Genomic DNA, 26,332 nt, shown 5'->3' on the forward strand with positions numbered 1-26,332 from the left:
GAAAGGCCAGCGTGTTCAAACTGCAGCGCTCGTGTTGCCCATCACTCATGTCACGCAGAGACAGCACGTGTGAATCAGGTGTCAGAGAGACGGCGGAGCCTTCAGTCTGACGGCCACAGCTGCCCAGCAAAATACCAAAAACAATCGCTCTGTGGTTTAATTCCTGCTTTGTGTTCACTGGGAATAAATGGTGTTTGGTGAAGTTACTCACAGTGAGCCTGATGAGCATGACTGCCGTGTTATTTCAGCACAGGATAATATGTGTGTGATTAGACCGTGTCAGATATTGGACGTGCGCGGGACTGCGCAGGTGGGGGCAGGACAAATCATTTCGGTTGCGGGTGGGAGCGGGAGAAATGATTCCAATTTTCTGCGGGAGTGGGATGAAATCTCGCGGGAGTGGGACTCAAAAAACAGTCCCGTGCAGACCTCTACTTCAGATGTAAACTCATCACAAGTGAACTCCTCAGATTCGCTTTAGGTGTGACTCCTGCTGACACTGTGCTACAGAGACTGTTGTTGAAAGACAGATGAGGATCAAAACTATGAAATGTATTTTACTGTACAGAAGCTCTTTTCTAATGTGGAACAACACTCACTCTGCTTCACTGCAGCGCTACTCAGTCCAAGCTAACTAATGTAGCATAGTTAGCTATTGCATGTCATTTAAAAATCATGCAGATTTTCATGATTTAAATTTTAAGGTACATTGCACTGACTCACACTAACAACTACTGAATTCTAAGGAGTTTAGTATGGTATCGGAAACAGCATCAGTGAGTAGTAAAAAAAAACTACTCGTACTCAGTCTGAAAAAAAAAAGATATCAAAGCACAAGACATTTCACACGGCAACAGACTGATCACAAACTCTCAGTCAAAGCTTTCAAGTAGGGTGTTGCGTGGCCTGGAAAGTGAGGCGATTAACTTGCTTATTCGTAACTGCCGTTAAAATTGTCATTCCTAAAAAACAAACAAAACATTAAATACTGTATTCTCATACAATCTCTTTTTAGATAGATAGATAGATAGATAGCTACTTTATTGATCCCAAAGGAAATTTAGCACATTGTGATTATAAAGATGCTTATAGCTTTCTACCTCATGTGTTTATATGAGTGTAAAGATATTGTTCGTAATGGTTGAAAACCAAATAAAAATATATTAGGAAAAAAAAAATCTAACTCCCGGCAAAAAAACCCACATAGGCAATTACCAGTGATCGAGGCCAGTGCAGAGTTTCATACACTTAAGGAACAGTTCCCCTTCCAATTTGACAATAAATTGCAAAAAGACGAATGCTGGACACTGGCCAAAGATATCCATCAAGTGAGACTAAAATGAACATCTGAGCATAGCTTAGTTGGCGAAGTTCTAAGACATTTGTAAATGTTATTTGTTCATGTAGATAACAAGCTTTTGTTCAAAACTAAAATATATAGACGTACGCAGTGAACTCACTGAGCTTGCAGATGTGTAAATATCCGGTTTGTTGATGCTTTCATAAGTGCTTCTGAGCTTGTGGATGCCATCTTTGTACATGATGGGACAAACATTCCCCAAAAAATTCTGTAACAAGCTGAGAGAAAAACAGAATGATTTAATATGTTGTGCACCACATTAAAAAGCAATGTTTTTGTTATACATACATTTTTTGCAAACACTGCCCAATACTTTCAATAAAGACCTACAACTCCATAAACACTGTTTACCCGATCCAGCTGGGCTAAAAAAAAATGTGAGGAAGGTTTGACACAATATTTGGGTAATGTAATTTGGCTCAGCTGTATGTTGAGGAAGAAGTGACTTATATCTTAGTTGTGCCATGACTGTACAAACTGGACAGAGGGACGCTGTGACAATATGATTATTCCTTCAATGAAACCAATTAGCCCAGTCCTGCGGGTACTATAATATGCTTTCTGGTCACACCATTACTGCTGGTGCCACAGTGTTGGGTTATATTTCTCTTTTAGACTCTCAGCCACAGATGGCTGTAGCATCACCAGGGATCACAAAACAGTTGCGCTACTCGAGAGCAATCATTTGATTAATCTGTTGCTGAGTGAAACACTGACCAGAGGTCTAGGCTCTAGATTTTACTATTACTTAAAATAAATTAAACTGCATTACTGTACAAAGATTGGAGACTATCCTTTCATTTATTCAATTTCCAGAAAATTACATTTCAGCCTTGACAACTAAATGTCAGTATTTTTTTTGGTATTTAGTGTGTCCACTGTTTACCTTTATTACAGCTTCCATTCTTTTTAGGAGACTCACTTTTAGTTTCTCAAAGAAATCTGCAGAACTACAGTGGTGCTAGAAAACTTGTGAACCCTTTAGAATTTTCTATATTTCTGCATAAAAACTAAAACTTCATCAAATTTTCACACAAGTCCTAATGGTAGATAAAGAGAACCAAATTAAACCAATGAGACAAAAATATTAGACTCGGTCATTTTTTTATTGAGGAAAATGATCCAAATGATTACAGATCTGTGAGTGGCTAAAGTATGTGAACCTTTGCTCTCAGTATCTGTCTGACCCCCTTGTGCAGCAATAACTGCCGCTAAACGTTTTCGGTACCTGTTGATTAGTCCTACACACTGGCTTGGTGGAGTTATAGCCCCTCCATACAAAACAGCTTCAACTCTTATGTTGGTGGGTTTCCTCCCATGAACTGTTGCTTCAGTTCTTTGCACTACATTTCTACAGGATTAAGGTCAGGACTTTGTCTTGGCCATTTTAAAACATTAACTTTATTCTTCTTTAATCGTTTTTTGGTAGAATGACTTGTGAGCTTAGGGTCGTTGTCTTGCTGCATGACCCACGTTCTCTTGAGTTTCAGATCACAGACAGATGTCCTGACATTTTCCTTTAGAATTTGCTATTATAGTTCACAGTTCTTTGTTCCATCAATGATGGCAAGCCGTCCTGGCCCAGATGTAGTAAAACAGGTCCAAACCATGATACTACCACCACCATGTTTCACAGATGGCATAAGGTTTTTATGCAATGTTTTCCTCTTCTCCAAACATATTGTTCCAATGGCTTGTCCATGTGATCTTTGGTGCCGTTTGCAGAACAGCGGCTTCTCCTTGCAACCCTGCCATGCACACCATTGTTGTTCAGTGTTCTCCTGATGATGGACTCATGAACATTAGCATTAGCCACTGTGAGACAGGCCTTTAGTTGCTCAGAAGTTACCCTGGGTTCCTTTGTGACCTTGCGAACTATTACACGCCTTGCTCTTGGTGTGATCTTTGTTGGTCGACCACTCCTGGGGAGTGTGATGAGGGTCTTGAATTTCCTCCATTTGTAAACAGGCTGTCTGACTGAGGATTGCTGGAGTCCAAACTCTTCAGAGAAGGTTTTCTAACCTTTTCCAGTCTGATGAGCATCAATAGCTCGTCTCCTGAGGTCCTCAGAAATCTCCTTTATTTATGCCATGGTACACTTCCACAAACATGTTGTGAAGATCAGACTGTGACAGATCCCTGTTCTTTAAATAAAACAGAGTGGTCACACACCTGATTGTCATCCCATTGATTTAAAACACCTGACTCTAATTTCACCTTCAAATTATCTGCTAATCCTAAAGGTTCACATACTTTTGCCACTCACAGATCTGTAATATTGGATCTTTTTCCTCAATAAATAAATGATCAAGTCTAATATTTTTGTCTAATTTGGTTCTCTTTATCTACTATCAGGACTTGTGTGAAAAAGTTTTAGGTCAAATTTATGCAGAAATATAGAAAATTCACAACTTCTCTTTCTCAAAGATGAAAGCTTTAAACGCTGTTTATCTGATGGGGCAGGTTTGGTGGTCTTCAAGGTGGTTTTTAGGAGTCTTGTTTTTCTCTGGCGCTTTTCATTTTTTTGGAAACAATTTTAGAAACATGCTTTTTTAATTTACTTTCCTTTAACTTTCTCCTGTCTTATGCAAGTTGATTATCTTATATCTGATCTCAGAAAAATCTCCTTTAGCTATTTTAGATGCACATGAGAGAGAAATGTGTGAGGCAGCTGAGGTGAGGAGAGTGGCTGCTTGCGTGAATGTTAACTTCTACTTGAAGGAGAACAGGATGTCAGCGACTCCTTTGGGAAGCTTTTGTTGGGAACAGCTGTAACTGGTTTTAAGATTGGAAGGATGGAAAGTTAAAGTGGCAGAATTGCACAAAAGTAAAGAGTGGACAAATTAAATACTTATAGTTTTGATATATATTGTGTTGTAAGCTTTTATGTCATCATCTGTTAAATCTACATATCTTGCATCTCTAGTATATTTACAGCTATAGTTTCCATTGATAACTTACTGAAATAACTGGCACCACCAATTTTCACTGACTGATAGAGACATTTATGTTTTAGATAATAAATCAGGCCCTGATGAGATCAGGTTGGTGAATGGAAATAGTCGCTGTTGTGGCAGAGTGGAAATCCAGCACAATGGCCAGTGGGGAACAGTGTGTGATGATGACTGGGACATCAATGATGCAGAGGTGGTGTGCAGACAGATGGGATGTGGCAAAGCGGTCAGCGCACATAGCAGTGCCCATTTTGGTCAGGGAAGTGAACCAACATGGCTGGATGATGTTGGATGTAGTGGAACTGAAAGCCACTTAACTCAGTGTTCACACGGTGGATTTGGAAAGGAGAACTGTGGACACGAAGAAGACGCTGGAGTTGTTTGCTCAAGTAAGTAATGATTTTAACAGCAGTTTACTGTTAAAGTGCATTTACAACATTACTGATCAAATTTCTTTAACAGATGACCTGCAGAGTCCCTCACTCACCCTGACCTCATCTCACTCTGCTGTATCTGCTGGAGAGGCTGTTCAGTTCAGATGTGTCTTGCCCAGCCCAACCTGCATCTCTGCAAACTTCCGATTGTACAGAAACGGGCAATCAATAAAATCCCAAACAGCTGAATCTTCGACAACATTTGAATTGACTGTGGATTCCTCACATCAGGGCCGGTACAGCTGTGACTATTCATACCAGGGAAGCAGCTCCATCACATCCTCCAGGAGCAGCTCCATAGATCTCACTGTGGGTAAGTTAGTAAGTTCATAACAAGCTCACTTTATAACAGCAGTAGTTGTCTGATCTCAGCATGTTTCTACAAACTGTCCTAGTTTAACGTAAATGATCTGATCCAGGCTATTTAAAAATGAAAGCGTAAAATACGTCTGTTTGACATACATATTTCAGTTTACATTAAAAGCAGAAGTGTGGGTATGTTAGTGTAAAAATTTGGAATTATTCTTAACAAGAGTCTCTGATATAGTCTGAAACTTGTCTGTGAATCCCTAGTAATCCCTACTAATAAAATAAATTAAAAAAAAAATCTTTTTGATTTTGGCTCATGGATCACAAAACATACTGCATCAGTGACTTGACTGGTTACATTTAAAGTGACAAACCAATATCAACAAATATCAAGGAAAGTTTTTTATTATTATGGCTTTAACTGTGATACACATGTTAAGCGTATATTTTCATGCAAAGTGAGAGTTTTGTGGTTCAAACACTGGTAAATGTGAGAGCAACAGAGCACTTGTATCACTGCAAAACTACTGATCAACTAACAAACACTCGTGTAAGGTGGTACGCTTTACCCACTGCAGTGTGAAATGAACAGAACCAAATTGAAAGGATGCAATCACAAAAACACAAACTCTGGTTCAGGTAGCAAACAAACTCGGTGGGGAAACAGCCTTAATATCAAATCTTCTCCGCACTGACATCAGATTGTAGCTTAAGGGTCAGTGACTGTTCTGCCCCCCACTCTCTGGTCACTGCGCCGAGAGTAACTGCCAAAACAACCATATACAGGTGCATCTCAATAAATTAGAATATCATCGAAAAGTTAATTTATTTCAGTAATTCAATTCAAAAAGTGAAACTTGTATATTATATAGATTCATTACATACAGAGTGATCTATTTCAAGCGTTTATTTCTTTTAATGTTGATGATTATGGCCTACAGCCAATGAAAACCCCAAAGTCTGTGGCACTGTTGAGGTGTTATGGAAGCCCAGGTTGCTTTGATAGTGAAATGCAAAATTTACTTTTATCTGAAAACAGGACCACTGAGCAACAGTCCAGTCCTTTTTCTCCTTGGCCCAGGTAAGATGCTTCTGACGTTGTCTCTGGGTCATAAGTGGCTTGACACAAGGAATGTGACAGTCGCAGCCCATGTCCTGGATACATCTGTGTGTGGTGGCTCTTGAAGCACTGACTCCAGCAGCGGTCCACTCCCTGTGAATATCCCCCAAATTCTTAAATCGCCTTTTCTTGACAATCCTTTCAAGGCTGCGGTTGTCCCTGTTGCTTGTGCACTTTTTTCTACCACTTTTTCCTTCCACTCAACTTTCCATTTATATGCTTGGATACAGCACTCTGTGAACAGCCAGCCTCTTTAGCAATGACCTTTTGTGGCTTACCCTCCTTGTGGAGGGTTACAATGACTGCCTTGTGGACACCTGTCACGTCAGCAGTCTTCCCCATGATTGTGTAGCCTACTGAACCAGACCGAGGGACCATTAAAAGGCTTAGGAAATTTTTGCAGGTGTTTTGTGTTGATTAGCTGATTAGAGTGTGACACCATTAGTCTACAATATTGAACTTTTTCACAATATTCTCATTTTCTGAGATACTGACTTCTGGGTTTTCATTGGCTATAGGCCATAATCATCAACATTAAAAGAAATAAACGCTTGAAATAGATCACTGTGTGTAATGAATCTATATAATATACAAGTTTCACTTTTTGAATTGAATTACTGAAATAAATTAACTTTTTGATGATATTCTAATTTATTGAGATGCACCTGTATATAGCCAACCCCCCATATGTTGCAGAACCTCTGTACCACCCCTCCAAAAAACATTCCTGGGGCCGCCCCTGGTTTCTGCCAATTTAACCCCTCTTTTTTACTACCTTTGCGCTTCCTGTGTGAGCAGAAGCTGAAAATGCTGAAACAGGAACACAGGAACTCTGGGTAAAATGTGCACCCAGTTTGTAGAACAGAGGGCTACAATAGACAGAATCTCAAAAGACTGGTGTAACCCTTACCTTACCTGTTATTACTTTGATTCTCGCTTCTTAGAATTTTTTTAAGGGTCTGCATTTCAAAGGCCTAACTCTACTAAGTGTAAACTCCTGTCATTAGGATATTTCCTGGTGGTGTCTTGACAGATGCTTCATTTACATTTAAATATCATAGCAGTAAAGAAGTTAATTAGTTATGGCAAAAACTTGGATTCCTGTATCGAAAAACTAATTACAAGGAAATTTTAAGAAAAAAATAAATACATACAGATAAAATGTTGTGCATTACATGACCATTCCAGCGTTTATGGTAATCTGTCGTGCTATGTGGTATTCTGTGCTACAGAAGTGCATCCCTGAGCCTCAAGACACATGAGCACTGGGTTTTTGTAGTATTTCAACCAAAAAATCTCTCTGTAGAGGAAACTGCAGCACCACTGTAGGATGCGAGTAGGCATGTGTCAACTGTCGCAGTGATGGGTACATATGTCATTTGAGCTGCAGTGATATTTTAGCTGTAGTTAGTGGGTAATTTTTCAATCACTTTATATAAAACTAAATTATATATCAGTATTCAGTTCACATGTATGCCTGAATTTCTTTAGATAACATTAAGTCATTCAGATTGACTGAATTCCTTTTCCAGTAACTCTACCCGCACCAAGCATCTCTCTCCGTCCCACCAAAGAGGTCACATGGGGAGAGAAGGTTGACATCACCTGCTCTGTAGAAACACAGTTCACAGGTGGATCCTTCACTCTGATACAGAACTCTGGATCATTTAGAGAGACCAAGAGTGGAACCTCCGTCACCTTCAGTTTACCAAAAGTGGACTTTGTTCATGAGGGGTCTTACTACTGCCAGTACCAGACCAGAGTGTCCAGTCGTGATTTCCGTTCTCCACAAAGTAGCTCTGTTCGTTTCTCTGTTGTAGGTAAGACCAATTCTGTTTGGAATTTTGGTTAATTTTTGACAAAACTTCCATGGACAAAAAAAAAAAAGTCACATGCATAATTTCTTCTCTAATACTTGGTTATGTATCCCCTTTCCTTAATAACAGCGCCAATCCTGTCATGTAAGGATTACACCAGTCTCCTGTGAGGGTCTGTCCATTTTAGCCCACTCTTCTACTAACATTGTGCTTCATGTCTGAGCAAAACAGGATGATAACTGTGTATAGGTCAAAATTTGTGTGTATCTGGTTCAATGACGCAGACATAATGGAACACAGGGACAATTTCAAGGACTAACAAAGTCTCCAGACCTCAAACCCAACTCCCTACAGGATCGCTGCTGTTATTAAGGCGAGGAGATGCATTACCAACTATTACAAAGGAAACAATGCATGCAACAATTTTTTTTGTCCAGTGAATTTATATTGCAGCTGTTTTTATATGTTCCACCCATTCTCATTAATTTCGGCTGAAAGTATTTCAATTGTACCCACTAGTGGAACATATCTGATATGATATATGAGATACATATAAACATGAATTAGATTTACATTTGATATACAAGCAATCTAGGACATTTCTAAAATATTCATAGTATACAAAAAACTTGTCAATACAACTGCACCAGTCACTTCTACAGTTGGCAGTTATTTTGCAAAACTCGATATCAAACTTGTCAACAGCTGAGAATATCAAAGGACAAAAAAAATCTCCTGACTACCTATTTTCAAACCAAAAATGAAGCATTATGTTCCTGTTGTCATGCTCACTTCCAAAGAACAGCAAGAAATGAGCAGTAACTCCCTGCTTGTGTTCCCTTTTTGATACCAAGAACAGTATGTTACGGGTAAATTATTCCACCTGTAACTTTATAGCAAATGTAAGGAGAAAATGATCCTCATTAGGGGTGTATAGCACAGCCTGTGTGCTACCTCAGGAGGAGAAAGGACACTAGAGGCCAGAGTGAGGTTTGCAACAAGCATTTAAACTTTTACAAACAAGCATTTAAACTTTTTTAAACATTTTACACTCAAAAGACAAACAAAAAATAAAACTGGCCACCTCTCTGTGGCTTCCAAGCTAGAATTTCCAGTTCTTATTCTCTCACATGCCTGCTCCCCAGTCCTTTCCTCATGCTGCTGCTTCTCCCACTCCTCTCTTGCTATGTTCCTTGTCAGGTCTTTTTTAAAGGTGCCCATGCTGCCAAAGCCTAACCAGAATTAGCTGGCCCCCATTAAGGCAGTGCAAGCACCTGAACCAAGAGTAAATCAGAGCTCGTTGCTCTGCCTCTCTGTCACCGCCCCTGCTCCATGGCTCGTCCACTGGATCAAACGTGAGGTACAGTCTAGCGGCCTCGCTGCGGAACATAAGGCGGGGTTCGGGACTCGGGCACCATCCTCATGCCTCTCGTGGAGTTGTTCTCCCACTCTCGCCGCTGATGTCCTTCTCTTGCTGTCACTCATAGCCTTCACTGGCATGTGAGACTCAGGTACTGCCTTCCCGCTCTCTCTTGTGGCTGATGTTGGTGATGATTAACACCCCGGCTTAAGACCAAACACAGGAAGGGAGGGCAGGAGAATAGACAAGGGAACTGGGTATGGTTTTGGCAAGAGGAGCCCCTGCAGCAGGCAGAGTGAAGCCTCTGTGTTCAAGCTTGGGAGGCATGCCCTCTCCCTGCTAAGGTGCAGGGATGGGAAGGGAAGTACGGGCCTTTTTTAGGACCTCATCGTTGAGGTGCAGGAACGGGAAAAGAAATGGGGGAAATTCCAGGCCTTCTTGGAGCAGGGGAGAGGGTGTCAGGGAAAGGAAGCTCCAGACCTTCTCGGAGCAAGGGCAGGAGGACAGAGGGGGGGAACTCCGGTCTTTCTCGGAGCAGTGACTAGAGAAAAAAAAAGGGAAGGAAGGGGAGAAGAGGCAGGGAATGAGGGGAATGATGGAGGGGCTTCTGCCTCTCCGCATGCTAAGGAGTGCCGCTCCGCCAGCAGGCTCCTGAGCACCTGGCAGTTCGTGACCTGCTGCTTCTCAAGCTGTCTCCACTGCCATTCTGTGTAATGAAGAGCATCCTGTAACTCTTGCCAGCCAGCCAAGAGCAATGGATGAGGGTCCAGATGGCTTCTTCCTCTGTTGCAGAGACTCCCTCAGCTTACTCTCATTAAGGCAATGCGAGCGCCTAAGCGGAGAGTAAGCTGAGAGGAAAAGAGAGGTTGTTGGTCAACCTCGCTGTCACCACCCACCCTCCACAGCTCGTCCATCAGGATTGAATGTGAGGCACACACTAGTGGCCTTGTTGCATAACAAGTGCCTGGGAGGTGGAGTTTCAGATCTCAGGCGCCGTCCTCATGCCACTCGCGTCTGTTATCATTCTCCTGCTTGCTCTCACGGCTGATGTCCTTCTCCCACTGTCACTTGCAGCCTTCATTGGCATGTGAGGCTCAGGCACCATCTTCCCAGCCTCTCTCGTGGCTGTTATCGGTGCTTGAGGATCGAGCAACTGGCACAGGGTGAAATAATTTTAAAAATTGCTTTCTGATTTACCTTTCAATTTTAAATCCATATCCCTTTTGTTTCTTATATGCTGAATTACCAAGACATATCATTTGATTGTAAAGGAGGATGTTCTCTTGTCAAAGCCAGTGTCCTCAAGAGCCTCAAAACTGAAGCTTTAGCGCTAGCTAGAAAACCACTAAGTTACAAAGTTTGCTTGGTTAGTCATAGGAGCCTCAACAATAATTGATAGGGCAAAGTTCAAGTAACATGACACTATGCTAGCCACAAAGAAAAGGTGATGCAGGGAAAAAACACTGACTTCCTTCAGTGCATTGTGCCATTTACTCACCTGTTTGAGGAGAACAACAGTACATTATTGATTGAAACATCTTGCCATTAGAGAAGACATAAAACTCTAGATCATAAGCTTGTTAGCACTTTGGATTAACACGTTTCATGTGTGCACTGTATCTGGATATACTCTGCCTAGATACAATTTTACATTTTTATTAAAATGTGTCCTCAGTGTAACTGCATGAGATTTAATTTTACCCTCCTGCGTAAAAAGCATATCAACACATACATTGTTTTTTCTTATGTTTAACTTTTTATCTGTTGTGATATGAATCAGCAGACTTGGCACTTTCATTTGCTTAGAGTGCAAGAAGGCACTTGGTTTGGGGAACTTTAGCCTCCAGCTTTGCTTATCTTTCCCCTGTGTCTGTCAAGGGGAAAAATTTTAATCAAAAAACTGATCTCCTATCTTTTTTTGGAGATTGGAATCAAAAGCTTGTTTCAAACTTAAAATTGGCACTCCTACGCTATATGTTTTCAATTTAGTGCCATACTAAACGAACCAGTTGAGAGGTGGGAAGTTGTTTTTTGGGCTTTAATGTTTAGTGTTTTTGATTTTCTAATACTTTCAACGAGGTTTCTTGATCTATTGTTTTCTATTACTACCAATAGATAACATTTAATTAAGTCAAACTACGCACTTTAGGTGTCATTTAATTTTTATAATTTGGACTGCCTTAAAAAAAAAAAACTGATACCAAAAAATATTATTTTCCAGTTACTCTGCCCACTCCAAGCATCTCTCTCAGTCCCATCAAAGAGGTCACATGGGGAGAGAAGGTTGACATCACCTGCTCTGTAGAAACACAGTTCACAGGTGGATCCCTCACTCTGATACAGAACTCTGGATCATTTAGAGAGACCAAGAGTGGAACCTCCGTCACCTTCAGTTTACCAAAAGTGGACTTTGTTCATGAGGGGTCTTACTACTGCCAGTACCGGACCAGAGTGTCCAGTCGTGATTTCAGCTCTCCACAGAGCAGTTCTGTTCGTTTCTCTGTTGTAGGTAAGACTAATTCTTTTTGGACTTTTTGTCATCAATTCTCTGCTAACATTGCAGCTATTTTGATATGTTCCTCCTGCGCTCGTCTGGGATAAATAACAGCTGTAACAACTGTCCAGCCTTGCATACCTTGCGTTTCCTTGTTTATTCTCTCACCTGCTGGTCAGCACTCAGCAGACACATTTCCGCTTACGTAACTGTGTGCATACACGGAAAATTCACTCTATTTACACTTGTGTTGAATGTGGCCAAGCTCCATCTCTGACCACTGCCAAATGTGGTTTGAGCAATCCAATCATAATCAAATCACAATGCGTCCCGAGTGTTTTTACACCTGACTTTTAATGTGATAGAGTGAACATGACTTGATTACCAAAAAGGTAATAAACACATTTAATGTAATGGACTGATCTGCGAAAAAGAAACCAAGGTGCTAATGTGCCTCTACCTTCCACAAAAAACTAAGAAGGCACAAAACTGTGCACACATGTTAGATGGGTTCGAATCTAAGCAATGCCCCTTCGTTTGCCAAGTTGAAAAATAAACTAAAAAACTGATCTCATCTCTTCTTTTGAAGAATAAAATTGGAAGCTTGTTTCACAATCATTTCAAAACTGGCACCCCTACTCTATATGTTTTCAATGGGGTACCATAATAAACCAACCAGCTGTGAATTGGAGGTTGCTTCTCAGGCTTTAATGTTTAGGCCGCACTTGTGCTTTTAATGTTTTCAATCAGAAAATTAAAAAAAAAAGTGATCTCCTCTCTTGTTTTAAAAAATGGAATCAAAAGCTTGTATCAAAATTACTTTAAAATTGGCACCCCAAACTATATATTTTCAATTTAGTGCCATACTAAATGAACTAGTTGAGAGTTGGGAGGGTGTTTCTCGGGCTTTAATGTTTATTCAGTGTTTTTGGTTTTCTAATACTTTCAATGAGGTTTCTTGATCTACTGTTGTCTATTATTGCCAATATATAACATTTAATTAAGTCAAACTACACATTTCAGAAGTCGTTTAATTTTTATAAATTGAAACAACCTTTAAAAAACTGATGTCATAAAACATCATTTTCCAGTTACTCTGCCCGCTCCACGCATCTCTCTCAGTCCCATCAAAGAGGTCACATGGGGAGAGAAGGTTGACATCACCTGCTCTGTAGAAACCCAGTTCACAGGTGGATCCTTCACTCTAATACAGAGCTCTGGATCATTTAGAGAGACCAAGAGTGGAACCTTTGTCACCTTCAGTTTACCAAAAGTGGACTTTGTTCATGAGGGGTCTTACTACTGCCAGTACCGGACCAGAGTGTCCAGTCGTGATTTCAGTTCTCCACAAAGTAGCTCTGTTCGTTTCTCTGTTGTAGGTAAGATCAAATTCTGTTGGAATTTTTGTTGTCAATTTTTGACAAAAGAACCCTGGAAAAACAAATTTGTCACATGCATAATTTCTTCTCGAATACTTGGTTACACATCCCCTTTCCTTAATAACAGCACCAATCCTGTCATGTCTCTTGAGAGTTCCTGTCTATTTTAGTCCACTCTTCCACCAATTTTATGCTTCATGTCTGAGCAGAACAGGATTATAACTGGGAAGTGCTTAGGTCCAAATTTGTGTGCGTCTGGTTCAGTGATGCAGACATGATGGAACGCAGGGATAATTTCAAGGACTAGCAAAGTTTCTAGACTTTAAACCCAATTCTAAATCTGGAACAGCAGAAGAAATGTTTAAATAGAAATATGGGAACTCTGTCTGAAATGTGTACCCACTTTGTAGAAGAGAGGGCTGGAATCTCAAGACACTGGTGTAAACCTTACCTGACAGGATTGATGCTGTTATTAAGGCAAGGAGACACATAACCAAGTATTACAAAAAAACAATGCATGCAACATTTTTTTTGTTCAGTGAATTTATATTGCAGCTGTTTTGATATATTCCACCCATTCTCACTCATTGCTGCTGAAAGTACAGGGCGACTGAAAAAGATTCATCCGATTTCAAAGCACCATATTTTTACAACCGTGAGGCACCTATAGGAACCAATCACATGCCAACTGAAAGAGGGGGTCATAGAGTTTCTGACTGTCAGTGGAAGATGGCTCCCTTCATTCTGCGAGGAGATGCGACCCCTGAGCAGAAAGCGTTCTGCGTTCTCCACTTCAATAAGAGTGAATCCGTCATAACTATGCAGCGTGATTTTCATCGGCAGTGAACCTCTAACAGCTCAGAGTGTTCGTCAATGGTTCCACAACACTGATCTCCGAAATCACACTAAAAGAGCCGTAAGGACAGTGAGCACTGACATGCTCAATCGAGTATGGGATGAATTTGACTATGGTGTTGATGATGTCCGTACAGCTGGAGGAGGTTCATACTGAGCACTCGTAAAATTACATCATAAACTTTATGCTCACTTAAACCATTTACAATTTACTGCATTGTTCTGTAATGATTTACAAATCAATCATTGCGAAATCGGATGAATCTTTTTAAATTTTCCTGTATTTCAAATGTACCCACTAGCAGAACACGTTTTTTGAGATACATACAAAATGAATTAGATTTAAAGTAAACAAGCAATCTAGGACATTCCTAAAATATTCATAGTATACAACAAATTTGTCAATACAACTGCACCTGTCACTTCTACAGTTGGCAGTTATTTTGCAATATTCAATATCAAATTTGTCAACAGTTGAGAATATTGAAGGGGGAAAAAATCTCCTGACTGACTGTTTTCAAACCAAAATGACACTTTATGCTCCTATTTCCATGCTCACTTCCAAAGAACAGCAAGAAATGAGCAGTAACTCCCTGCTTGTGTTCTCTTTTTGATATTAGAAACAGTGTGTTATGAGTAAATTACTCAACTTGTACCTTCATGGCAAATGTAAGGAGAAAATGATTCTCATTAGGGGTGTGTAGCACAGCCTGTGTGCTACCTCAGGAGGAGAAAGGACACTTGAGGCAGGAGAGAGGTTTGTTTTACTCTCAAAACACAAACAAAAACCAAAACTGGCCACCTCTCTGTGGCTTCCAAGCTAGAATTTCCAGTTCTTATTCTCTCACATGCAAGCTCCCCAGCTCCCCAGTCCTTTCCTCATGCTGCTGCTTCTCCCACTCCTCTCTTGCTATGTTCCTTGTCAGGTCTTTTTTAAAGGTGCCCATGCTGCCAAAGCCTAACCAGAATTAGCTGGCTCTCATTAAGGCAGTGCAACCACCTGAGCCAAGAGTAAAAGAGAGCTCGTTTCTCCGCCTCTCCGTCACCGCCCTCACTCGCGGAACAAGAGTCAGGGTTTGGGACTCAGGTACTATCCTTATGCCTCTTATGGAGTTGTTCTCCCGCTCTTGCTGCTAGTGCCCTGCTGCTGTCACTCATGGCCTTCGTTGACATGTGAGGCTTAGGCACCGCCCTCCCACCCTCTCTTGTGGCTGTTGTTGCCACAAGGTTTGTTGCTCAAGCTCAAGAGGCATCCCCTCTTGCCGTTAAGGTGCAGGGACAGGGAGGGAAGCACAGGCCTTTGATAGGACCTTCTTGGAGCAGGGGCAGGAGGAAAGAGGGGAACACTGGCTTTTCTCGTAGCAGTGACTGGAGGAAAAAAAGGCAGGAGAAGGGTGGTGGGGTGGGATAGAGACTCCTGCCTCTGGGCATGCTAAGGAGTGCTGCTCCGCCAGCATGCTCCTGAGCACCTGGCGGTTCGCCATCTGCTGCTCTTCAATCTGCTCCTCCAGATGGCTTCTTCCTCTGCCGCAAGACTCCCTCGGCTCGCTCTCATTAAGACAACGCAAGCGCCTGAGCTGAGAGACAAAAGAGAGTTGCTCCACCTCCCTGTCACCGCCCACCCTCCACGGCTCATCCAGGAGGCACCCAGGAGGCAGGGTTCAGGTATTGGGTGCCGTCCTCATACCTCTCCTGACTGTTGTCATTCTCTTGCTCTCTCTTGCGGCTGACGTCCTTCTCCCACTGTCAGCCACGGCCTTCGTTGGTATGTGAGGCTCAAGCACCACCTTCCCACCCTCATGGCTGTCACTGGTGCCCAAGGATCGGGCAACTGGCACAGGGTGAAATGGTTTTAAAAACTGCTATTCAATTTCTTTCAATTTTAAATCCAGTTCCTGTTTGTTTCTCATACACTCAATTACCAAAAAATAACACTTATCAAAACTCAATCATTTGATTAGCTATGACAAGATAACACGCTCTTTTAAAATGTCCTTAAAAGCCTCAAAACTGAAGCTTTAGCATTAGTTAGAAAACCACGGAGTCACAAAGTTTGCTTGCTTAACCATAGGAGCCTCAACCTGTAATTGATAGGGCTATAACTGAAACATCTTGCCATTAGAAAAAGACAGAAAGACTTACTGCAATACAGAACTCTGGTTAATTTCATGTTTTGATTGTATCTGGATATACCTTGGCTAGATACCATTAAGAGGCAATGAAATTCAGTTAGCATCTAACCAGAAGTGCAAAATACAGTATTATTTACAAAGTGAAGAAAGACGGTACAGTAGTAAAACATATACAGATATAGTAGGTATATAGGTATAAACATAGTACATATATACAGAGTGGAGAGCGTACAATGAGATAGTATGTCCTGTGAGAGTAGCATATGTAAAAGTATACAGAGTAAACTTGTACAGTAACTACTGGTGCAAATATGAATAGCACAGTAATACACTGTGCAAATATGAATAGTGCAATAATACTAGGATATAAAGTACAACCCCAATTCCAAAAAAGTTGGGACACTGTGTAAAATGGAAATAAATGTAAATAAAAACAGAATGCAATGATTTGCAAATCTCATAGACCCATATTATTCATTCACAATAGATCATAAAACACATATCAGATGTTGAAAGTGAGACATTTTACCATTTCATGGAAAACATTAACTTATTTAGAACTTGATGGCAGCAACGCATCTCAAAAAACGGGCAACAGGCTGGAAAAGTAAGTGGTACTAATAAAAAACAGGTGGAGGAACAATTTGCAACTAACACACATGACTGGGTATAAAAAGAGCATTTTAGAGAGGTAGTGTCTCTCAGAAGCAAAGATGGGCAGAGGTTCACCAACCTGCAAAAAAACTGCATCTAAAAATTGTGGAACAATTTCAGAAAAATGTTCAACATAAAATTGCTAAGACTTTGGATATCCCACCATCTACAGTACGTAATATCATCTAAACATTCAGAGGATCAGGAGAAATCCCTGTACGCAAGGGACAAGGCCGATGGTCAATATTGGATGCTCGTGATCTTCAGGCCCTCAGGCCGCACTGCATTAAAAACAGGCATGATTCTGTACTGGAAATCACCGCATGGACTGGAAATCACTGTCTGTGAACACAGTTCACCGTGCAATCAACAAATGCAAGTTAAAGCTGTATCATGCAAAGAAGAAATCATATGTCAACATGATCCAGAAATGCCGCCGTCTTCTCTGGGCCAAAGCTCATTTAAAATGGACTGAGGCAAATGGAAAACGGTTCTGTGGTCAGATTAATCAATTTGAAATTCTTTTTGGAAACCACGGACACCGTGTCCTGTGAACTCAAGGGGAGAGGGACCATACAGCTTGTTATCAGCACACAGTTCAAAAGCTTGCATCTCTGATGGTATGGGGTTGCATTAGTGTCTATGACGTGGGCAGCTTACACATCTGGAAAGGCGCTACCAATGCTGAACAGTATATAGAGGTTTTAGAACAATATATGCTCCCATTCAACAATGTCTCTTTCAGGGAAGGTCTTGCATATTTCAGCAAGACAATGCTAACCCACATACTGCATCCATCACAACAGCACAGCTTCGCAGAAGAGTCCAGGTGCTGAACTGGACTGCATGCAGTCCAGACCTTTCACCAATAGAAAACATTTGGTGCACATTGAAATGAAAAACCCAGCAAAGAAAACCCAGGACTGTTGAGCAGCTAGAATCCCACATCAGACAAAAATGGGACAACATTCCTGTCCCAAAACCCCAGAAATTGATCTCCTCACTTCCCAGTTGTTTACAGGCTGTTGTTAAAAGAAGAGGGGATGCTACACAATGGCAGACATAGCCCTGTACCAACTTTTTGAGATGTGTTGCTGCCATCAAGTTCTAAATGAATTAATATTTTTCATGAAATGGTAAAATGTCTCACTTTCAATATCTGATATGTGTTCTACGTTCTATTGTGCATAAAATATGGGAGATTTGCAAATCATTGCATTCTGTTTTTATTTACATTTATTTACATTTTACACAGCATCCCAACTTTTTTGGAATTGGGATTGTACAATAACAGTGCAGTGAATGGAAAGATGCAGTTCAAGTGGCAGTGTGGAGTTCAGCAGGGTCACAGCCTCAGGGAATAAGCTCTTCCTGAGCCTAGTGGTGAAGCAGCGGAGGCTTCTGTAACGCCTGCCAGATGGGAGGAGGGTAAAAAGTCCATGGTTAGGATGAGCAGCACTTATGGAAAATGTTCTCAATGAAGAGTAACTGGGGACTTGTGATGCGTTAGGCAGTTCTCACCACCCGCCGGAGCGCTTTGTGGTCAGACGCGGAGCAGTTGCCGTATCACACTAAGATGCAGTTTGTGAGTATACTCTCTATGGTACAACGGTCAAACTTCACCAGTACCCCGGGACACGGGTGAGCTTTCATGAGACTCTGTAGGAAGTAAAGACGCTGTTGCACCTTTTTGACCATGATGGAGGAGTTTAGGGACCAGGTGAGATCATCCAAGATGTGTATACCAAAAAACTTGAAGACAGCTTCGCTGATGTAGATGGGGGAGTGTGCCTGGCTCCTACGTCTCCTGAAGTCCAATATGATCTCCTTGGATTTCTGGGTGTTGAGTGCCAGGTTGTTGTCATCACACCATGCGGCCAGGTGCCTCACCTCATCCCTGTATGCCGTCTCATCGTCACCTCTGATCAGACCTATCACCGCGGTATCATCCGTGAACTTGATTATGGAATTAGAGCCATGAACAGGAACACAGTCATGGGTGAACAGGGAGTACAGAAGAGGGCTCAGCACACAGCCTTGTGGCACGCCGGTGTTCAGGGTCACTGTGTTAAATGCTGAACTGAAGTCAATAAACAACATTCTGACATATGAGTTTTGACAGTCCAGGTGGGTCAGTACAGTGTGGAGAGCCGCAGAAATGGAGTCCTCCATTGACCTTTTGCAGCAGTATGCAAACTAGTGTGGGTCCAGTGTAACAGGCAGACAGGGCTTCAAATGATAAAGAACTAGTCTTTCAAAGCACTTGGAAATGATGGACATGAGTGCGACAGGGCGGACGGCACTCAGAGCTGAAGCACTAAATGCTCTGGCACTGGCACAATGGTGGCGGTCTTGAAGCTAGTTGGGACAACTGCCTGGGCCAGTGACAGATTGAAAATGTCCATGAAGACCCCAGCCAGCTGCTTAGCACAGGCTCTTAGCACACAACCAGGTGCTCCATCAGGGCCAGCTACCTTTCATGCATTTACCTTGCTCAAAGTGTGACAGACATCTGCAGTGGAGAGCGTAAGTGGCTGCTCATCAGGTGGTAAATGGTTTTTGGAGAAGACCACCTTATTTCCCCTGTCGAAACAAACATAGAAGTGGTTGGGCTCATCAGAGAGTGAGGCACAGTTGGTAGGGGGCACAGTACCGGTTGGTTTAAAGTGAGTAATTGACTTTATGCCTTGCCACATATGCCGGGGGTTAGAGGAGTTGAAGTGCTCTTCAATCTGCTGTTTGTAACAGTGTTTAGCCTTTGTGAAACCTCTTCTGAGGCTGGCTCTGGCTGAGCTGTAAGCCACCTGGTCTCAAGACCTAAAGGCAGCATCTCTTGCTTTGAGCAGAAGGCGAAACTCTCTGTTCATCCAGGGCTTCTGATAAGGGAAGGTCTTTATTTTTTTGTGAGTTGTCACTCTGTCCACAGAGCTGTTGATATGATATAACGCCCCTCTAGTTCCAACACATTATTAGAAACATCGCTGCTTAGCCAAGTTTCTAAAAAAAAAAACATGAAAATGCAGTCCATAAGCCTTTTCTGTGCGAGAGTTCAGATCTTTAATTCGTCCTGCTTGTTCAGCAGAGACCGCACATTGGTGAGGAATATCCTAGGTAGCGCTGGCCAGTGTGGGTTTAGCCTTAGCTTAGCACGCAGACCTCTGCACTTACCCCGTCTTTGTTTACGGTCTTGACGCCGGTGCCACGTCCAAATGAGTGTTTTTACATTTGTCTTTACATGCCATTGAATGAAATCTAAACATAAGCCAATCGGCCCAAAAACGAATATTTGATGTGAGGTGTAAACAGACTTAATGTGATGGACTGATTTGTGAAAATTAAACCAAAGAGCTAGTGTGCCAGGACCTTCTACAAAAAAACTCAGAAGGTATCAAACTCACTGCACTGCCCACCTCCACTTCTTCTGGTTCAAATCTGAGTAAAGCCCTTGTATCTGACAAAGGGAAAAAAATTAAATTAAAAACTTCTTTCAAAAAATGGAATCAAAAGCTTGTTTCAAAATTACTTTAAAATTGGCACCCCAAACTATATATTTTCAATTTAGTGCCATACTAAACGAACCAGTTGAGAGTTGGGAGGGTGTTTCTTGGGCTTTAATGTTTAGTGTTTTTTTAATACTTTCAATGAGGTTTCTTGATCTACTGTTTTCTATTACTGCCAATATATAACATTGACAAGTCAAACTACGCATTTTAGAGGTCATTTAATTTTTATAATTTGAAACAGCCTTTAAAAAACTGATGCCAAAAAACATCATTTTCCAGTTACTCTGCCCACTCCACGCATCTCTCTCAGCCCTATCAATGAGGTCACATGGGGAGAGAAGGTTGACATCACCTGCACTGTAGAAACCCAGTTCACAGGTGGATCCTTCACTCTGATACAGAACTCTGGGTCGTTTAGAGAGGCCAAGAGTGGAACCTCCGTCACCTTCAGTTTACCAAAAGTGGACTTTGTTCATGCGGGGTCTTACTACTGCCAGTACCAGACCAGAGTGTCCAGTCGTGATTTCCGCTCTCCACAGAGCAGTTCTGTTCGTTTCTCTGTTGTAGGTAAGACTAATTCTTTTTGGACTTTTTGTCATCAATTCTCGGCTAATACTGCAGCTATTTAAAAATGTTCCTCCTGTGCTCATCTGGGATAAATAACAGTTGTTTTAGGGAGAAGTCCAGCCTTCCATGTCTTGTGTTTTCTTGTTTATCCTCTCACCTGCTAGTCAGCTCTCAGCAGACACATTTCCGCGTACGTAACTATGTGCATATATGGAAAATGCATTCCATTTACACTTGTGTTGAATGTGGTCAAGCTCCATCTTTGACCACCTCCAAACGTGGTTTGAGCAATTCGATCGTAATCAGATCATAATGCGTCCAAGGTGGAGTGAATGTGATTTGATTACCAAAAAGGTAATAAACACACTTAATGTAATGGATTGATTTGTGAAAAAGAAACCAAGGAGCTAATGTGCCTCTACCTTCCACAAAAAACTAAGAAGGTAGCAAACTGTGTGCACACACGTCAGATTGGTTCAAATCTGAGCATTGCCCCTTCATTTGCCAAGGGGAAAAATAAACTAAAAAAACTGATCTTATCTCTTCTTTTGAAGAATGAAATTGGAAGCTTGTTTCAAATCATTTCAAAACTGGCACCCCTAATCTATATGTTTTCAAAGTGGTACCATAATAAACCAACCAGCTGCGAATTGGAGGTTGCTTGTCAGACTTTAATGTTCAGTCAGTACTTCTGTGTTTTTAATGAGACTTTGTAATCTTTTGTTTTCTAAAATTTATTTAAAAAAAAATCAAACTAGGTATTTCAGAGGTCATTTAATTGATATAATTTGGACTAACCAGGAAAATCTCAAGGCAATTATCAATTTCCGGTAACTCTACCCACTCCAAGCATCTCTCTCAGTCCCACCAAAAAGGTCACATGGGAAGAGAAGGTTGGCTTCACCTGCTCTGTAGAAACACAGTTCCCAGGTGGATCCTTCACTCTGATACAGAACTCTGGGTCATTTAGAGAGACCAAGAGCGGAACCTCCGTCACCTTCAGTTTACCAAACTACTGCCAGTACCAGACCAGAGTCTCCAGTTGTGATTTCAGCTCTGGGGAGGGAAGGTTAACATCACCTGCTCTGTAGAAATCCAGTTCACAAGTGGATCCTTTACTATGATAGTGCTCTGGGTCATTTAGACCCCATTTACACCTGGTCACTTCATTCGTCTCAAATATTAAGATATTCCATCCCACACAGCAATTGGATTTCAGTCTGACTAAAGTCTACACTACACAATTTTTTGCTCGATTTTAACCCCAATTTGTCCCTTGCGACAAATTTTCACAACCTAAAGCAATTTTCCAGGCCACTGACAATGTGGATGGTCTGGTGAAGTGAATCTTTAGCCCTCTGATCAAACTCTGAAGTGATTGGAGGCCCTCCGATTTTATCAAACATGTTTGATCATTTCAACTCCAAATGTCCTGTAGTGTGAGGTCAGACATGTCCTCAGTTAGTGATTCAAACAACAGCCAATCAGAGAGCTAGGAGAGCAGAGAAACAAGCAAAGAGATGCACATGCACACCACTTGAATAGCGAAGCAGAGCCAGAGGAGCTGCATGTAAAACACAGTCAGATAAGAGCCGTTATCAGGTTTATAATGTCTGGATCTAGACCTTAGGTTACTCTCTTTACAATTTCAAGCCAGCTGCCAGTGTTTGATGAAATATTTCTCCAGCTCACAGTGTGATATCAGCGTTTCTCGTGTAGTATACGCCCAGCCTAACCAGAGACACGTGACCACCACATTTAAATGCATGTGGCTAAAATCTTATCAGAACACAATCCAAATACATTCATGAAGTCTTACTACTGCCAGTACCAGACCAGTCATGATTTCAGTTCTCCACAGAGCAGTTCTCTTATTTTCTTAGTTGTGAATAAGACGCATCATATTTTCTTGGCCATCAAATCTTGGCCATCCATCTGCAACTCTCTATGTGAGTTCTTCTTGTTTTCCAGTGAACTTGCTGCAGCCCCATATCTCCTTCAGTGCTCCTGATGGAAGGTCCCACTGGTGGCTTCAAGGGTCAGAGGCGACCAGGGACTACAGCTTCTCCATCATCTGCTCCATTCAACCACAATATCCAGGAGGCTCCTTCCACCTGAAGTTCAGTGGATCCAACATCACCAGAACTCAGTCAGCTGTTAACCACTCAACTACCTTCTTCATTCCTGAGGCAGATTTTGCCGACCAGGGAAACTACAGCTGTGTTTATGAAGTAAACGTGTCTTCACGCACCTTTAACTCTCCTACCACTGAACTCTTGGCTGTCACTGTGAAAGGTACAGTAACTAGTCTTATTTGATTTGTTCTCTGTTTAAAGCAAGAAAGTCTTGATGGTGATTTCCTTTGCAGCGTCACCAGTTCCCTTCATCGCTTCTGGAGTGACAGCAGGACTGTTACTCATATTAGTGCCAATCATCATTTTCTTCATAAAGAGAAGCAAAAACCAAAAAGATCATCAGACGGCTGTGAAGACGGATCATAGACTTCGTGAGCACTTTCTGTTCTGAACTAAACTAATTACAGTATTTTCATTATGTCTTTTGAAAACTAAACTGAAGCTCTTTGTTGTTGACTAGTATTCGCATAACATCCAGTGTAGATGGTGGTGCAGAGACATTTACTGCCATAAAATCTGGCTAACCAGTTAATTTTTCCCACACAATCCTTCTGTAGGTGCCAGAAACACATATGGGGTTACCGGAGGAAATAATGAGATGGATGATGAAGATTATGAAAATGCAGAAACTGTTTTTCACCAGAAAGAAGATTCAGATGATTCTGATGAGGACTATGTTAACGTAGATGTTGATGTCAAGAATAAGGCAGTGGCCAATGATTATGGAGGTGAACACATTTTTATAAATTGTGCAGAATAGTTCAGGGATTAAATCATTTCAAAAATGCAAATTAGGCTTTTTTTTTTCATTTTTTCAGTAAAAGTATTTTGCCAATCATTCCTTAGGTGCCAAAACCACATGTGGGAATGAGACGGATGATGATGACGACGATGACGACGATTATGAAAATACAGAAGTCACTGTCCAGAAAAAGGATCAGAGGTCAAACCAGAAAGAGGATTCAGATGTGTCTGACGAGGACTACATCAACATAGATGAAGAAGCAGAGAAAATGGCCGTGGACAACGACTATGAGGAGGAACAAATTTATGCAAACACGGATTAGTATGGTAAACTAAACAATTTCACGTGTGTCACTGTAATTCAAACTCACCTCAACTGCATCAGGACAAAAATAAGCAAGTCTCAGTCTGTAAAATTCAGTGGTTGTTTGCATGATACTTCTCAAATATTCATACAACACAACCTTATTTGTCTGTAACAAATGGCAGCGATATACAAACCTTCTGTGTCCTCACAAATTGAATATTCTTGTATACTTTGTACCAACAGTGACAGAAAGCATGCCCACAAAGTGACATCTACCAGAGAAATATTTCAAGATGATTCTTTGAGTTCAAAGCATCAGACAAACAGAACAGACATTTAAAGTGAACCTATTAGTGTGAACATTTAAACACACAATACTGTGTGCAAGTGTGGTGCCAAAGACCTATTCTCACCAAGTACGATTTTTTGGGATGTTTTTTAACACAAAGTCTGACACTCTAAGAATGTGGGAGGAGAACAGAAGAGAAATGATAAACTTGTAATAGTGATTATAAACTAAAGTTTTTTTTAAGCAATGCAAGTAAAAGGCAGACACACTGGACTCATGAACAGACTAGGATACACCCCCACAGAGGTACACAACATAATGATATTTGGAGGCAGTGGCGGCTTAGTGGTTAGAGCTCTGGACGATTGATCACTGGGCTGTGGTTTCAATAAATGGGTCTAAATTACCACTGTTTGGGCCCCTGAGCAATGCATTTAACCCTCCCTCCTCCAGGGGCCCCGTATAATTGCTGAGCCTACAATAAAAATACTTAATTACTTGTTATCTGTTCTGCTGCTACTGAGAGAATGGATCTCAACTGGTCAGCCTGATTTTTAAACGCTGGATCTGATGAGTAATGTTACAGCAGTTTTAGACTCAATGTAAAAGATGGTGTTAATATGTATGTGTTCGTTTTCAAACCCTGCTAAGTGTTTATTTTGTCCATTAAAATGAACTTAGTGATCCCTGGTCGCGAGTTCGATCCCTGGTGATGCTACAGCCATCCGTAGCAGGGAGTCCAAGAGAGCACAATTGGCCTCGCTCTCTCAGGGTGGGTAGGGTGTCCCCCCCGTCTCCCCCCATCACCCAATTCAATGCTAGTCAGTGCAGGCGTCTGTAGCTGACATAACAGATCCGGCGGTTTGGCACCTTCCTCCGAGCGCGTTCAGCTGTCCAATGACGTTGCATGAGCGGCAATGCGAAAAGATGCGGTGGTGCTTCACAGGTCTCGGAGGAAGCCTTCACCCTCCTAGTGTTGGTAGTATCATGTGATTGGGGGAGTCCTAACTAGCGGGTGGAATTAGAGACGACTAAATTGGGGAGAAAATCGGGGGGAAAAAAAAAAAGCAGATAACGACACCTACCTTACTTGAAATGTGATTAAGCCTATCGTGCTTTGGCTAGTTTCCTATACATTACTTGAAACGTAACAACTGGTCAGTCACGACATTGCTAGGTTAGGATGTACTGAAACTAGCAAACTGTGCTGGACTCATTCAGGACTACAGTAGGCCACACCAAGTAAGAACACTTAACCTCAGTTAACAAGTAGCATCATAAGTAATTAAATTATAATCCAGACATGAGGTTTTACTTTCGTAAACTTATTTTTTGTTATGTATATAGTGTTTCACAGAAAGTCAGTATAGGAGGGTGACTGCATCAACAATAGTGATAAATTATGTTTGATATTAAACTATATTTGACTGGTGAGACTACGAAAGGCTTGAAGAAAGCTATTTTGAATGTCTGTTCGAAGCATCAATATCTACATTTAAACCAGAGCTTAAATGCTAATGCTTGGTACTAACAAAACATAGGACTAACTGAACAAAGGCTACTTATAAAAAGCTTCTTACTGCATTAAACACTGCAATGTAATAACATGCACAGCTAGCAAATACTTATAACGGTATTAAACTGTAAATAAACTGAAAAGGTAAATGAAAAACTAGAATGTTTTATTTCATGGTTTCATGTTTCTGTTATCAGCTCATTTTCCTTCATCTATCCAGTTCGAGAACCAGTGAGAATCAATGTGAATTTCAAATAAAAGTTAAGAAAATAGGATGAATGTACAATGTGTAATGTACAAATAATGTATATACTGTGTACTGTATTATATAAATGTAGGATAAATGTAAAAATGTAGGATATGAGCACTTTCAATTACAAATATTCCAAATAGGCATCTGCCT

At 41.2% G+C, this 26,332-nt stretch overlaps 1 protein-coding gene across 1 annotated transcript in view; it reads left to right on the forward strand.

Moving 5' to 3' along the window:
- The window catches only part of LOC118821010, a 43,570-nt gene extending 18,372 nt beyond the window's left edge, over positions 1–25,198 (forward strand). Inside the window, exons 4-10 of the mRNA XM_036589419.1 lie at positions 4,377–4,703; positions 4,777–5,061; positions 7,710–7,997; positions 22,910–23,233; positions 23,307–23,444; positions 23,631–23,801; positions 23,920–25,198. Coding sequence (XP_036445312.1) covers positions 4,377–4,703; positions 4,777–5,061; positions 7,710–7,997; positions 22,910–23,233; positions 23,307–23,444; positions 23,631–23,801; positions 23,920–24,140 — 1,754 coding nt within the window. The 3' untranslated portion in view covers positions 24,141–25,198. The remainder of the gene's footprint in view (positions 1–4,376; positions 4,704–4,776; positions 5,062–7,709; positions 7,998–22,909; positions 23,234–23,306; positions 23,445–23,630; positions 23,802–23,919) is intronic.
- The last annotated feature ends 1,134 nt before the right edge of the window (positions 25,199–26,332 follow it).

Source organism: Colossoma macropomum, unplaced genomic scaffold (genome assembly GCF_904425465.1).
Source record: "Colossoma macropomum unplaced genomic scaffold, Colossoma_macropomum, whole genome shotgun sequence".
Classification (NCBI taxonomy): Eukaryota; Metazoa; Chordata; class Actinopteri; order Characiformes; family Serrasalmidae; genus Colossoma; species Colossoma macropomum.